Genomic DNA, 16,598 nt, shown 5'->3' on the forward strand with positions numbered 1-16,598 from the left:
CTGATAAAACCCTGGGGAAATATTTCAAATAAGTATATTATTAATGAGAAGTATGCTCAAAATCAAATCAAAGCACTGAGGACTACATCAACCCAGTATTTATTCATAATGAACATTACCACTACTTTCACAGTGAATGACTGAGGCATGACCCCTACACTATGAAGGCAAAGGAAAATGTAACCAAGAAGAAATTGCTTGATACTTTCATTAATTTGCAACCTTTCAAATTTAGGTTACTATTACTTTTGTTACTGGGGCTTCCCTGGTGGCTCAGATGGTAAGGAAACCTCCTGCCATGCGAGAGACCTGGGGCCGATCCCTGGGTTGGGAAGATCCCATGAAGAAGGGAATGGCTACCCACTCCAGTATTCTGCATAGTCCATGGGGTTGCAGACTCAGACACGACTGAATGACTTTCACTTCACTTCTTCACTTTTGTTACTATAGGATACTTCATGCCTTAACATTACTTGTACTGTAGAAAGTAAATAAAGCATTTCTGCAGACTTTGATGACAGGTGTTAGACATTTTTTTAAACAAAATTTAAAAGTCAAAATAACATACATTCTTCTATGATTTAATTTAGAACATAGGATAGAAATTAATCTCTTAAGAGAATGATAAAGCCTTCTTAAGAAAATTAGAGTATAGCATTTTTTGACAAAAAAATACAATTACGAAAAATTATATTTTACCTCTATAAAATGAAGAACATTTGTTCTTTGCATAACAGTATCTACTGCTGAAAACAAAACTAATGAAAAGCCTTTTGTGATCAGAAGATATATTCTGACATATTTTTATATCCACCCACCAAATTTTAATTTGTTAGGTAAGTACACTCTGGAAAGATAGTCTGATGATAGGAAGGTCAAAGCTTGAATTTCTGCCTTCATTTTAGAGTCTGCCATTATTTCCATCTGTCAATAAAAGTAAACTACAGTCATACTAGAGTCTTTGCTACAGTTCTGTCAACTCAAACTGGTAAATCTAGATTTGTTTTAGGCTCCAAAACCACGGGCAATAAACTTTAGGTCAGCCAGAATATTCTAGAGCTGCTACAGCTAAAAATATTAGTATGGATTCCTTCAGTAGTTAGGAATGGTCTGGCATCTTTATAATTTCCTTCTCTCCTTTTTTTCCTCACAAACTACAACAGAACCGTAGACAATGGGTATTTAACTATGATGAGAATAAATTAGGTCAACTCCACCCAGCTAATCTTACCTATTAGCATTCACAATTCAATGTTTCAGCAACAATTTACTGCCAAACAATGCACATAGCAGTTGCTAGTTATATAAAAATTCAAGAAGAATAGCTTCAAAATATGATGCAAATAACCACTCCAGTGTTCTTGCCTGGAGAATCCCAGGGACGGGGACGCCTGGTGGGCTGCCATCTATGGGGTCGAATAGAGCTGGACACGACTAAAGCAACTTAGCAGCAGCAGCAGCCACTGCTAAAAGTAGAAAGCAATAAAACATGACATTTGCATTTTAAAAAGAAACATACTTCTTTTCTCCAAAATGGCTGGCAAGTAATATAAGGTCTCTTTAGGATGCTGTCAAGTTTCATCTGGTCCCGTTTTGTCAGTGGGATTAAAGTACCTTTGGGTATATTTAATCTGGGGGGAAAAAAATAGGTGAAAAAACAATCAGTAAAAACAAAGTGCTCCTGTAACTTTAAGGTCACATACATTTCATTTTTATTTATCGTGCTATTTCAAAAGACTCAGAAATAACAGATGAAAAAATCAGTACAGGTTCACTTTTAAATGTGGAGTTTGAGGGAATCTGGTTTGTCTTTGACTAGCAAGTATGCAAGATCATAGTGGAAGTCTGTTTCAAGTTGTTTTCTTTCATGCCACGCTCACAGGACGATGACAGGAAGATAGACATGGGTTATAAAACAAACACCGGGAGCACTAACACCATGTGTCTCAACACCAAGGCTGCCCCCAGAGCGCCGCAGTCTTAGAGCGGTGAGTGCCAGCGTGTGTGTGGCCAGCAGCAAGATCCACTGTGGGATTTCAGGTCCCACTGAATCCTTAATTCTTTGTAATTCAAGGGGAATTTTCTGGGCCAAGGAAGTTAGTCTATCAGTTTTCACTTATGCACTCATGCGTGCACACAGACATACGTATACACATCTATCTTGTTTCAAATTTTTAAAAAGTGGATTGTAATTTTATCTTGGTATGTGTTTTAAAAATACAACGTGAGAGGTCCAGGATTTATGCTGTGAATTGCTTTTTGAAGTCACAAATCCTGGATTTCCCAGCAGAGCTCTAGTTTCAAATAGTCTTTCTCAATGTCCCCACAATAATGACTATTTGCCACTGGCAGCTCCTGGATAGGGTGACAATTTGATTGAAAGAGAGACCTAGAGGATTTCCCTTGAAGCCATGTTTGTGTAGCTATCATGCTGTTTTTTCTTTGATTGTACATTTATTTAGAGTACATTTATTTTGAGTGCACTGGTGGAATTTATGAGATACACCTAGAGTTTCTTCGTTTTCCGCCTTAATCAGATTCTCTGTCCTAAACTTGTATTAGAAATGATCTTCATACAAATAGATCACCCCAGACGGATTTTGACCATGATGTATACACTAAACAAAACTTTGATTCACTACAGCATAAACATTCAAAAGTCAAAACCTGAATGTTTTCTCTTGTGCCCTCATTTTGTAAGAAGCAGCGATCATTCCATTTTTAGAAAATAAGCGCCTTTAACCAAGGTTTGCTCACTGCTTGAAGAAATCCAAATATGTTTAATTTCACTCTCACCTCTCACTAGCCAATTAAAACAATAAAATATCTTAAAATATCACATTAGCAGAGATGAATAAAGTGATAATGTCTTATGCTGAGGGGCAGGTGGGCTCTTACTCTCCAGGGAAGACAAAATAATTAACCTATCCAGAGGGCAGCTGAAGCCTTAAAAATGTGCATACCCTTTGACCCAGCAATTCCGGGAATTCAGCCTATGGGACTAATTAAGGATACAGGCAAAGATTCAGTCACAAGAGGGTCAGTCAGAGGACTATCTTTCAAAACAGAGATTTGGAACCCATCCAAATGTCCAATTACAAGGGACTGACCAAATAGACACACTCAGAATTGAAACCAAGTGGAAAAAGACATTCAAATAAGATCATAGGGATGTATTTATTGATAAGGAAGTGCAATTACATTGTGTTGTGGGAGAAAAGATTTCAAAATCAAGCTCTTCCAAATTCTTTTGGAAGAAATTATGGCAACGCACAGCAAATAATCTACAAGGGCAGAACTGTTTATCTATAGGTGACTTTTATATTGTTACTTAATATTTTTTCTATAACGAACACATATATCTTAAAACTGACAAAATGTGGATCCCCCAACTTTAAGTAATCTTAAAATGAGATTTTTAAATGAAATTAAGAACCTATGATAAAATCAATTCAGATGGCAAATGGTGTTGTCAATGATTACTATTTAGATTCAATGTCTTAATACTTTCTAAGTATAAAGAAATTATTAAAGACTTTAACCATAAGGGTAAAACAAAAAAATGTCTTCTAAAGGCTCAATTAACCAAATATATTTAAGTGTTTTAGTAGTTGAAACAGAAACATCGATAAATTTATAATGATATAATTCTGAGTTATCATGAACAACATAAGTAAAAAACAGTAAGCACTTCTCCTGGTAGTGACTCTTCAGGCTGAGTGCTACATGTTACAGTGAGTCATCGTTTTAAATACCCTCATTCTGCTAACTGTCTAACCTTTTGATATCAGAAGGGAGGAGACCAAGCCATCTAATAGCTGGAACTGTGAGATTATGGGCTTCGAAAGACATAGCCTAAAATAAAGAGCAGAAGTATATTAACTAAACCTTTTGCAGAGAACTAGCATACTTGTTTTTGCAGCAATTTTTTTTCAACTTATTAAGGACTCTTACTGAAGACTTCACACTCCCAGAGGCCACAGAAGTAAGAAAATCACCAAGAGCTTAGTTAAACTGGACTTTCAGTGGAGGTTTTAAAACTGCTCTATACTATTTCTGTGTTGATTTTCTATAACGTGAAAGTACAAATGACCCTCTCTGACCCAAATTTATTGTCGTTTGTGATTCCACACCTTAATCCCTTGCTCCACCATCCTTTTCTTCTGCTATAAACATATACATCTGCTACTGCTAAGTCACTGCCCACCAGGCTCCGCCGTCCCTGGGGTTCTCCAGGCAAGAACACTGGAGTGGGTTGCCATTTCCTTCTCCAATGCATAAAAGTGAAAAGTGAAGTCGCTCAGTCGTGTCCGACTCTTCCAGGGACACACAAAGTGTATACCAGTGATTCCCAAACTTCACCATGAGTCAGGATCACTTGGAGGGCCCACCCTTAGAATTCCAGACTCAGGAGGTCTGCATGGGGACTGAGAATTGCATTTCTAACAGCTTCCCAGGACCACGTTTTGAGAACCACTGATGTGTAGCAGTTGCCGTCCCTAGTGGTAAAGTTTGGTGGTCTTTTTATTTCTCCTGATGGTTGGAATTGGAAAAGTCAGAATTCAAGACTATATATGCTTTTCAGGGTATAATTGGTAATCAGTGTTGCTATGCGGAGGGCTTGCCATTACTTCAGCAGGCCAGGAGAGTGGAGGATAATTAAGGCCTCTTGCCCGAAGGTAATCCCACTCTGTCATCTGGAGTCACACTGGTTATGCTGGAAGCTGGAATCACAGACTCCGAAACAGAGCGGCCCTAGACTAGGACAGTAGCTTCCCTGGTACCTTTTGGGGGCCCTCAGCTTACTAGGGGCTGATAAGTAAATGCAGAAATCACTCCAGTGAATAATATAAACTATCTCAATAGTGGAAAAGGAAAAATATTTTTCTATACTTACCATAGATCCATACTTATAGATACACATTATCTCTATGCCTGTTAAAAGAAAGTTAACTTTGAAATTTGTCTCCTTGCATATTATAGTTAGATAATTATATCTAACATCTGCAGTTTTTATTTTTGTGAACAATACCAGTGGAAAATTTATGGTTCAGTTTAATACAGTAAAAAACAATAAATATCCCAAATGATTAGTCATTCATTTAAATCTAATAATCATATTCTTTTAAAGTATTTTATGAAAGTGTTCTATGAGCAGAAAAACACAAGCTATAAATATGATTTGATTATGACTATTTCAAATAGTCTAACAATAAATTACCATGTGGATCAGCATCTACCAGAGTGAAAACAGGAATGTGAAATGTATCCCACAACTTCTTGATTAGAAGTCTTGTGTTCACATCAGGTACCCCCTTTCCCTAAAAGCAAGGATTGAAATCATGCATTTTAATTTCAGTAGAATGAAACTGATGACACTGTATCCTTATTTTATTATTGACATAAATATCTTCATAACTTTGACTTAATTATCCCAGGCCTAGGAAAATATTTTAGCAGAAACAAAAATAATAAAAAATGTGACATACATAAAGATGTCCACTGCAGTGTTACTTAAAAGGACAGAAACCACAGTAAATATCCAAAAGATCTAACAATAGGCAGCATCGCACAGTGGTGACATGCATCGGCTTCAGAGCCGACTGCCTGCAGAGGCGCCTGGCTCTGCCACTTCTTAGCAGCATGGATCTTAACAGTCATGAAAACTCTCTGAGGTCTGGGGCTTTGTAATAACACCTTCTGCTATTATTACAGGAACTAAGTTATTTAATAATTATAAAGCATTTAAAAGTATCTGGTTTAAACTCAGGATTTAATAAAACCAAACAGTAGAATAGTATTATGACATGATTAAAACAATAATTATGTAGAAAAATAATTTGAAGAGCATTACAATACTGTTAAAAGAGAGAACAGGAAACCAAATGAAATGTGGAACAGGGAGGAAGCAAGTAGAGGTGAGAACGGGCTTTTGATGGGATAGCCCTGCGTCTGAATTCCCTCTCCACCAATCACTAGTGGGTTTCCTAGTCTCTTTAGGCTGTGGCTTTATTTATAAAACTGGGCTAAATATGCCTACCACACAGAGTTATGGCACTGTAGCAATGTGGAGTTGAACTATCTTAATCCCAGTACTATGGCTTCCCTGGTGGCTCAAGTTTTTTTTTTTTTTTTTTTTTAATATGTATTTATTTAATTTACTTATTTGGCTATGTCTGGTCTTAGTTGCAGCACACAGGATCTTTTGTTGTGGCACTTAGGCTTTGTTGCCCTGTGGAGTGTGGGATCTTAGTTCCACGACCTGGGATTGAACCCACATCCCCTGCATTGCAGATTCTTAACCACTGGACCACCAGGGGAGTCCCTCTCCAAGTCCTAGTTTTGACCAGCCTTGAGATTGTGGTAAAATACCTTCCTGAGTCCCAGTGTTCTATTGTTAAAATGGGGATGATAATAATACCTATCTCATAAGGCTGGAGAGACTTTACAAGTTGATATGAGGGCATGAAGAGAAGGGGGCAACAGAGGATAAGATGGTTGGATGGCTTCACTGACTCAACGGACATGAGTTTGAATAAGCTCCAAGAGATGGTGAAGGAGAGGGAGCTGGTGTGCTGCAGTTCATGGGATCCGAAAGAGTTAGACACAACTGAGTGACTGAACAAAGTAGAAAACAGCAGTAAATGTGAACCCTTATTACGTAAAGTGCCTAGCAGAGTTCCTGGTGTATCACGAATACATAGTGAATGGTAGTGTATTTTAATTGTTTCCTTTGGGAGAGATAACCCATATACGTGGTAGAGGAGTCAGACAGTACCAAATATTCCTTCCTAGCCCAGCCCTCGACTCTAAGCTCCCCTCTGCAGGGGCAGCTACTACAGGCCAGCTACTAGTGGGTGTTTCACCATAGTAACAACAGCAATTATCAACGGCTGCCATGACAGCACCAACATGTAGGTAGACAAAGACTAGAAGGCAGCATTCAAGAGGAAAGACAAGGTAAAAAGAGAAATGTGACCAAGAGCTGAGCTTTATGTGCATCTCCAGTGCACTAGTACCAGCTGTGATTCAAACTCCAAGGGCTGAAACGGAGGCCTGGGCCACTGCTGGTTTGTCTGTAACAGCTTGTCTTCTGATCGGTCCAGCAAGCATGCACTCTCACCAGGAAGGTGTGGAAGAGCAGGAGGACTCCACCAAAAGTGAACCACAGGACAACGCCATTGAGCGATCACTTCAGGGGTTCAGGTATGGCCTTTGTTACTGGTGAGGTCTCAGTGTACATTTTCTGTCACAACTGTTCTCCCCTCTCTTCAAACTGGGCACATGCCACTAGGATCTCCTGTTAGCATCTCAAATTTTTATTTCTAAGACTACATTCAACATCTTTTTTCTATGAAGAACCAAGCCTCCCTGCCACTTGTTCTATAGCATCCACGGGGACATCGTGGTAAAGCTCCACACACTAGAGTCATTTTGACTCATTCCTCTCACCCCATGGTCATCATGTCCTTTTAAACTTGCCTTGGAAATGTCCTTTGCTTAAGTCCTTTCTCTTTAACCATTTCCCTGGCAACCTGCCACCTGAGAGCCTCCAGACAGGCTTCCTGAATCCAGTTATCTCCCTATCCATCTAACTAATGATGCTACCACACGAATCCTTGTCATTTCCTTTCTCACCAATCCTCCTCACTTTTGTTAACACTTGATATTTTTGCACTAAATCAGGATGCCTCCTGGGGGTGGCCAGGCCTTCCAAGATGCCAACAGCTGCCCAACATCCTGCTCCCTTGGCAGGTCAGCTCTCCTACTGCTTCCACAAACATACCTCACAAACATCATACTTACTATTAATAAGCCAAGAGAACTGTAAGTAGATGAGCTTTTTTTTTTTTCTTCAGAGAACTAGGTCTTTATGCAGATCTGTAAGAGTGGAGGAAGGCTGGTACAGGAGGGGGAACCTGATGTGTCTGTTGCTCTCTCATCATCTCACTGACCCACACCCCTGGCTTCCTGTACTGCCACCTCCTTCTTCCCCAGGCCAGCGGATGTCACTGGTCTCCCCAGTTCTATGAACACCTCCTGCATTACCCTTTGCTAATTATTGCCTGTAGTTCCCTGTGTATTACCTCAACATACGCTTCTGTGTTCTTTGCTGTTCTTTCAACAGCATACTAACTGTGTGAGGAAGAACAAGGAGTGGCTCTTGTTCATTCAACCCTGTCAAAGTTCCCATGTTACCATATTATAGTCAAGACAAGTAGCCCCTGTGGGAATGGTGTTGAGGGTGATACTGAGAGCCTGTGTAAACTTACATTTTTATTAGAAAATCTCTGGTGTTTAAGAATCGGGACCATCACCTTGATTTCAGTCAGATTTGAGGATGGTTAAATAAACACCTTGGAAATTCTTGTTCTATAATCCCAAAGGATGCTTCACAGTGACAAGAGAATGCTGTTCAAACTCATAGATGAAGTTATAAGCCACTCTTGTGTGTATATGTGCTTCAGTTGTGTCTGACCCTGCAATTCTTTGGACTGTAGCCCGCCAGGCTCCTCTGTCCTTGGGATTTCTCAGGCAAGAATACTAGAACAGGTTGCCATTTCCTACTCCAAGGGATCTTCCTGACCCAGGGATAGAACCCATGTCTCCAGCACTGGCAGGCAGACTCTTTACCACTGAGCCATCTGGGAAGCCATAAACCCCTCTTACTGATCACCAAAGTAGTACATTAGTCTGGTAATTGAGGTAAAAGCAGATAATATACCGTAACCATGATGCATGGAGACATTTTGTTGCAAAAGTTGTCATCCAGGAGGCGCTGAAATGTTGCATCTTTTTCTACAATTAGTAGAAATTTCGCATCTGTAATTAAATCTGTGAAGTTAAGGCTGATAAATTTAAGGCATGTGTGTTTCAACTGAACCACTAATTATAAGTAACAATGCCATATCGATCAATTCAAAAGTAGCTACAGATACAGAATTTTTGTTTTTACCTTCATACTTCAGATACCTATTCTCTTCCAGGGCATCTTCCCAAGCCAGGGATCGAACCTGCTTCTCTTGCCTCTCCTGCATTGGCAGTCAGATTCTTTACCACTAGCGCCACCTATTCACACACCGTATTTACATATCTTTCTTACTAGGTAGTGAGCTCCTAAAAATATCCTAGAAAAGGGAGCATGATGTGTTCATCTTGACCAATACAGGGTATGGCTTACTGGTTACACATTATGAAGGCTTGATTTATTAAAGTAAAAATGAATGAACATTCTGTAAATTTAAATAGCTTTCTCACTCAAAGGATACTCTGAATTCCTTGAATATTAGATGGCACAGCAACAGCCTAAGTTAACAAGAGGAGACAGTTTTTATTTTAAATAAACAGCAAGTATAACAATATTTGGGCTTCTCTGGTGGCTCAGATGGTAAAGAATCCACTTGCAATGTGGGAGACCTGGGTTCGATCCCTGGGTTGGGAAGATTTCTTGGAGGAGGGCATGGCAATCCACTTCAGCATTCTTGTCTGGAGAATCGCCATGGACAGAAGAGTCTGGTGGGCTACAGTCCATGGGGTCGCGAAGAGTCAGACATGACTAAGCGACTAAGCAAACAAACACAATAACATTTAAAAATTTATCAAGAACACTTTTTGTTGTTGTTTAGTTGCATCAGTTGCAACCCCTGTGGACTGTAGCCCGCCAGGCTCCTCTGTCCATGGGATTTCCCAGGCAAGAATATTGGAGTAGGTTGCCATTTCCTCCTCCAGGGGATCTTCCCAAGCCAGGGATTGAACCCGTGTCTCTGAGTCTCCTGTATTGCAGGTGGATTCTTTACCACTAAGCCACTGGGGAAGCCCTATATTTTTTTAATTTTCATTTTTAAAAATACACTGTCATCAGAAGTCTATGCTTCAGTAAGAAAACAGTAGGATACAGATTTACTTTTCAATAAGAAAACAGACACACGACCCAAACTACTTCCCAGGAGGTGAAAATTTCTTGGAAACTTTATAGATATGTGACTTAAAAAGCAGAAACTGATGAAGGAAAGACTTCCTTCTCATAGGTGTCATTCTCCTCTTTCCAAAATGGTGAGTTAACCATTTCCAAACTTCTGTGCTAGTTCTGTGACTTTCTATGTACTAAAGCCTAGCAAACACTTTAGTCTCAAACTTACAAATTTCAGAACCAGAAAATTTTATGAACATCACATAAATAGCCATGCTAAAATGGTCAAGTCACACTCTACCTGAAAACAAAAAACAGTGCATTTAAAAAAGGAATGTGTATGTTTGTTTATTTCAATATGACATCTGACAACTGGCATATTTGGAAACTGGGTAATATACAACCCCTAAAGCATATACCTATTCATCCTTTCATTTTATTTTAAAGTCTTAAGCTCTGAACTACATAACAAAGCCAGTCAATAAAGTGCGTTTCAAACACAAATGAGTTTGATATGGCATGGAAGCACATGAACACATTATGATGCTTACTGTTGCACGCGTGCAGTTCACCTTGGTGCCGTCTTCCTCCAGGTACTTTAAATCGCCAGCAATTAAACCTTTTGATGTAGACAGCTGAAAAAAGTAATAGTCATATATGAAACCTTTTTCCCCAGTGCATTTTATGCTTCTAAGTCCCTTCTCATGTTCACCTGCTAAATTATATAGGGGTTTTGGATCAGACTGAAATTTAAGAAATAAAGGAGAAAATACGTAAGTGTTTAGGAATGAAAAGTATTTGACAATTCATCAGTTTTGCTTCCTTTAGCCAAGGGGATACACTGAGACTAGATTATTCAAATTCATAGTGAGAAAAATATAATATCAAAAATATGAAAAGAAGGCACAGATTACATTTATTCTTCTACTATAATTTTCATACTTTTTGTTTTAAAGTATCTTTTATTAAATGCTACTTACAATATGCAGACTCCTCCTTGGCACTTTTAGCATACAGGAAATATCATTAATAATATTGTCCACAACAGTCTGGTTACCAAAGAGTTGGCTGTCAGTGTAATAAATGTCTCTGTGAAAATATTAAAAATATATTTTTTAATTAATCATATTTTCTCTGAATATGATAAATATTGGAATATGAACTGAAAAAAGCTTTGAGTGGATGTAAACAATTTATTACCCACAGACTAGTTTTATGTAACTTTTCAAAACATATAATGAAAGTCAATCCCACACATATAATGAAAGTCAGTCCCACTTAACCTCACAACGCATTTCAAAGAATAATTTATTAGAACAATGTACTTACCTTTTGGTTGCATAAGTATTGCTCTGTACTAATTTATAAATCATGGAAAATATTTTAAGAATTAGTGCTGGAAAATAAGATGCAATAAGTGAGTTACTTATCACTTACAAAAATCAAAACATTCTGTGATCAAGGATTAACTCTCTCTAGTTACTTTGCACAACATTATAAAAATTATCTTTTCAAAAGAGAAGTGTTAAGTACAGAATGATAACTGTCTACAAGTTAGATAAAATTAAGTGTTCTATGTACAGCAAAATTGAAAGAATATTTTCCCACTGAATCATATACTTGAACATTCATTTTGGAATAATACTTTACTTCCACAGTTATTGACAATGCAGAATTCTACAAATTTATTTCAAGTACAGGATGGCCTATTAATGAACAAGTAAAAATTATTTAGCTCAGAACAACTATAACCCAGAGAGTAATCAAAATTATTTATTTTACCACTAAAAGCTAAGAAAGATGAATTTACCAAAATTTTTAACTGATTTTGGTGAATCACTTTTGATTTTTCTTGTGGTACAATGAGATACCATGTGAAGACCCACAGAATCTTCAAACCTGTCATTTTGTTTAAAGCAAGGGAATAGAATAAAAAAAGAGTTAACTTCTGAACACCAAACAACATATGATTAATTTCCTCTTCTGAACATCATTTAAATCCACATTTCTTCCCAATGTAAGCACTGAAGTTTTAGGATAACCTCGTTTATAAGCTTAGAGAATTCCAAGTGGTAATTAGGTAATTATCTTGGCAACATACAGAGGCACTAAAAGAGTGTTTAAAATACATGAATTAAACACCTTTGATTATAGTGTGTGTGCATGTGTGTGTATTTCTTTCCTGGGAAGACAGGGTACGTGACTATTATAAATTATTTCACAATTTTATTAGCATTTTGCTTATTGATTTAATACTTTTATTCAATTTAATAATAAGTTTTGAAATATTTCATTTAATTTACCCCGAAAGTTACAGTAATGAAATAAGTTTATACTAGGTTGTTAAATTGAACTGCCAAGCCTGCCCTAAAGATGGCAGAAGGCACCAGGCAAACAGGCCAGGTAACAGCTGCTTCTAGGTTTGGTGAAATCCACCTTGCAAAATATGATTCAAAAGTTTACAGTTTCACTAATTATATTGATCATAAAAGAATAATGAATGACTAAGAGCCTTAAGATTTCTTTCATTCTTTTCCTGTAACTCTTACTGAGGACTAATTTTGCAGTGTTTTTCATTGTTTAGTGAAAAGGGTCTACAGGTTGAGGACCTGAAAGAATCCAACTATGTAACTAGATTCCAAGATTCTGATAAAGCTGTTTGCTGATTTTCCCCTCTTGGGGACATGACTCCACAGGAAATCTGCTAAGAGAATGAGCCATTGCAATGTGTTCTGTGCTCAGGATACATTTATTTTGGTCTCAATATCAGGGCTGGTTATAGCTCCCCTGAGCAAGTGGTTTGCCTCTGCAGTACAGATAAGAATTCTGATGGTGATATTCTCCCCTTTGAGTGCTAGAAAGCTTAGATCCAAGGCTGGCGCCTATTTTTAGCAGGACTGTAAGACTTTATCATATGCATTTTGAATTCTAACTTCTTTTGGTGCTCCATTTTTTTGTTCCTAGCATTGTTTTCCCTTTGCCTTATCTTTAACACCTACTTCTAGTTTATATAACCTGCCTGTATGGTATGTATTTTATAAACTTCCTTAAATCCTTTTTGGCAGGGTAAAGGCAACAAATAGAATTAAATCCAACTAGAACGCTAACTCACATAAATTCTAATAATGACTTAGATAATGCACTTAAAAATTTAAAAATGCAAAACGCCCACTTTATATTTTCCCAGCTTGATCTGTTGTCTATTGTGAATGCAGGCGCTTCATTTCTTGCCAAGCTTGTGACTATGTCTTGGATAATTTTTTCTATAGATGAAAGAACCTCAGAACTGAAACAATAAACACACAATGATTCAATCTTAATTTTAAATTAGACCTTTACAATAGGTAACATTTCTCCAGAATATTAATTTTTTGTTTCACTGGTTGTTTTTTAAGACTAGATGATACATGTCAATAATACTCTCTCCCACATGAGTAATACATTAACTTTTAATATGAGTAATACATTACAACAATTGTATTGGTAGTGGTGAATTTCAAAGAAATTTCATTTGCTTGTAATTTTACTTCTCAAACAATTACCAACTTAAGTAATATCTCCCTTTTAATGACCAATTTATAAATACATTAATATAAATGTATTGATACAATGTATTGATATAAATACATTGATCTTCAGATCAACCTACTTTAAATACACACTCATTGCCTTGAAATACTACTGATAAATCTTTTAACTGATGTAATACTGGCTTTGAATTTATTTCCCCAAATGCAATGTGAAAATATTTCCAAAAAACAGTTCTTACTGTAGTGTGTTACCCTAATTGATGTCATGTCATAAATCAGCCCTTTTGAATTTTAGTGATACAAAAAGAAAAAAGTTTAATCATCACCATAAAAGGGCTTGGCAACTACTACACCACAGAAAATTATTAAGACTTAGCCCAGTTTTCTGTCAGCTGACTCTTAATTTCACAAGCCATCAGCTTCAAAAAATGTTATTCTGTTATAAACACCATAAAAATATTGCCTAGGAAGGAAAATCACATTAAATCTAGAAAATGCACAAAATGTAGTGTTCTAATTTCCATAGAAACTTCACAGCTTTCATTGAAAATGCATGTATCAGAAAATAACTTTTAAAACATTCAATATTTTCTAATTTGGGGAGCAAAAACTGATTCAAGTATCTTATTCATTTTTCTAGTTTGGAAAAAAAGCTGCAGTAATATTATGACCAACTTTAAAACAATCAGATTTACATCTGAAACCTAAACAGGGACTGCCACCCCCTTCTTTTACCCTCTTCTAGTACTCCCTTAAACTAAAACATTTTGTAAATTTGTTTGAAGGTTTTTTTTGGTAGTTGGTTTGGGCTTAAATGACAGTAATTTGTTTAAGTGAAAAACCTTGCTGATAAACTAGAAAAGCAGATCAAGTAAGCGGAACAACAGAGCATTTTAAGTGAAAGTGGTGAATAATGTAAACATATTTCCTGCAGTTAACTCCAGGTTGGGCAGCTGGAGAACCTCTGTAATTGATTTTATCAGCACCACACTCTAAGCTAAACTCTAACTGCTTTAACTGATTTAAAGAAATGTGTGTTTTCTTCCCTTTCAGGTCCATAAATCCCATTGTCTTACTATAAACCACTTAAAATGTGTTGACTGCCTCATTCATTTTGATAAAACACACTTATTAAGAACTTACAACACTGATTTCCCCCCACCTTTTCGTAAAAAAAAAATGCTTGAAAACTTCTAAATTTCCACAACTTAAAAAAAATAAACACCAAGCCAAACTGTGCCTTAAACTCCTCAAACTGTCCAGATCTCAGGAAACCTGTGACCCCAGCTGTGGGGATGCTCCTGGAACATTCTAGAAGACACGGGGTGGGAGGGGTTACTGTGGGGGTGGGGTGTAAGTGTGGCTGGCACCTGGCTTTTTGAATTGAGAATAAATTAACAGAAGAAATAGGGGGCACTAAACAAGGGCCTTTCTTGGGGTTCAGGGCTGGTGGGCCAAACAGGCCTCTGTGGCCTCAACATTCTGAGGCAGCCTTGCTCTCCAGACTGGGGAGACGGGAAGGGGGCCCAGCATTTCTCCACAGAGCACCTCAAGCCTGGCTGGGCAGAACCTTCTTGCTCCCTAACTCCCAGCCGTCTGTGCCCCAGAAAGAGCCCGTATACCTGGAAGCCAAGCGCATCCCCCCGCCCGCGGGCTCCTCGCCGCCTCTCCTCAAGGCGGCCAGGAGAGAAGCCCTGTGCCGGTCCAAAACCTCGAAAAACGAGGCCTCAGGGCCCCTGGGCGTAAAGGCCATAAGGAGCCGCTGCAACAAAAGCGTCCAACAACAGGAGCTCCACCTGGCCTGAGATCACCCTTCTCTGTACCCACAATGCACTTCCAGGGTGGGGCCTGGAAGGACAGAGCTCCTCTCCCGAAGTGGGGGGGCCGGACTGCGCATGCGCACACCTCACCCCCAGGTGGGGCTGGACTAACGGATGTGCATAGCGCTTGCACTGACTGAGACATCTGTGCGCAGGGCTCTATCAGGTGCAGTCTCACCTGGGCCCCTTCCTGGGTACCTTCTGACAAGCCTCAGGGACCAGCAGGATATATTTGGGGTGTGGTACCAAGATTTGAGACCTTGAAATGGTTTTATATCTCCTTTTTTGGGAATATCTCCCAAATATCTCCTATTTAGGAAAGTCGTATCAGTGATTTTTCACTAAAACAAGTAGTTATGGCTATCCAACTGTGTATCAGACACAGTTCTAGGCACTGGGTGCAGATGAGGATAAAGGCAAACGAAATTTCTGCCTTTGCTAGCATTTATGTAGTAGCCTAGGGCTTAAAAACCTATTTCATTCAGCCGCTCCCTTTAAACTCTCATAACCACACCAGTGGGGATTTTGCAAGAGAGGAGAAAGCAGTCCACAAGCCCAGGCAAGCCTGGGTTAATATCCCAGCTCCATCACTTTGTTGGGCTGCCAGATTTTGCAAATTATAACACAGGACCCTCAGTTAAAATTGAATTGCAGATAAACAGTGAATACTTTTTTTAAGGATAACTTGGTCCCATGCAATCTGTGGGACACTCTTACTAAAAAATGATTTCATTGTTCACCCAAAATTCTTATTTAATTGTTCATCCAGTATTTTTAACCTAGCAATCCTCCCCTTGCAGATTTGAACTGAGCCTTCACTCCTACTCTCTTCTAGAGCAAAAGACAGAAATTCTGAAGCCTCAGGGAAGGAGTGCTGCCCCTGGGGGACAGTTTCCTTGAGGGAGAGGAAACAGGGAGAGGCCTTGGAGCAAGGTGGCACTGAGACCTTCCTAGGGAGTAGGGGGCAGGATGGTGTCCTGGGGTCTTGGCCCCAGAAGAGCCACCTGACAGCAGGCTCTCTCCAGAGAACTGTTTTGTTCCCTCAGTTTCTGGTCATTTGATACTGTTGAAACAAAACCTGCTTCCCACCATAAATAACAAACTCCCTGTGTTGATAATGATGACTGTCTATGCCAAGCCCTGTGCTGAGGGCCTTTATTATTATCAACACTAATAACTTCCTCATTGCCTACCCTACACTAGGCAATTGTAGCCTGCCCTAGGCAATTGTAGTTACTGAGGACACGTCTGTGAGCAAGGCAGACAGAGTCCTTGCCCTTAGGGGACTCACAGTCTAAGGGAAGGGGGAAATTGAGGAGAAATAGGTGAACACTAAAA

The 16,598-nt window shown here is 38.6% G+C and overlaps 1 protein-coding gene across 1 annotated transcript; it reads right to left on the reverse strand.

The window, feature by feature from the left end:
- Window positions 1–660: 660 nt before the first annotated feature.
- Window positions 661–15,315, reverse strand: SPO11 (SPO11 initiator of meiotic double strand breaks). The gene is made up of 13 exons (XM_019972819.2): window positions 15,063–15,315; window positions 13,083–13,196; window positions 11,721–11,809; window positions 11,240–11,306; window positions 10,891–10,999; window positions 10,462–10,545; window positions 9,270–9,306; window positions 8,726–8,835; window positions 5,222–5,321; window positions 4,898–4,935; window positions 3,779–3,855; window positions 1,520–1,631; window positions 661–924 (listed from the first exon to the last, which is right to left on the reverse strand). The coding sequence occupies exons 1-13, from the start codon at window positions 15,191–15,193 to the stop codon at window positions 805–807; spliced, it is 1,188 nt and encodes a 395-aa protein (XP_019828378.2). The 5' UTR covers window positions 15,194–15,315; the 3' UTR covers window positions 661–804.
- Between the last annotated feature and the right edge of the window lie 1,283 nt (window positions 15,316–16,598).

This window comes from Bos indicus, chromosome 13, assembly GCF_029378745.1.
Source record: "Bos indicus isolate NIAB-ARS_2022 breed Sahiwal x Tharparkar chromosome 13, NIAB-ARS_B.indTharparkar_mat_pri_1.0, whole genome shotgun sequence".
NCBI lineage: Eukaryota > Metazoa > Chordata > Mammalia > Artiodactyla > Bovidae > Bos > Bos indicus.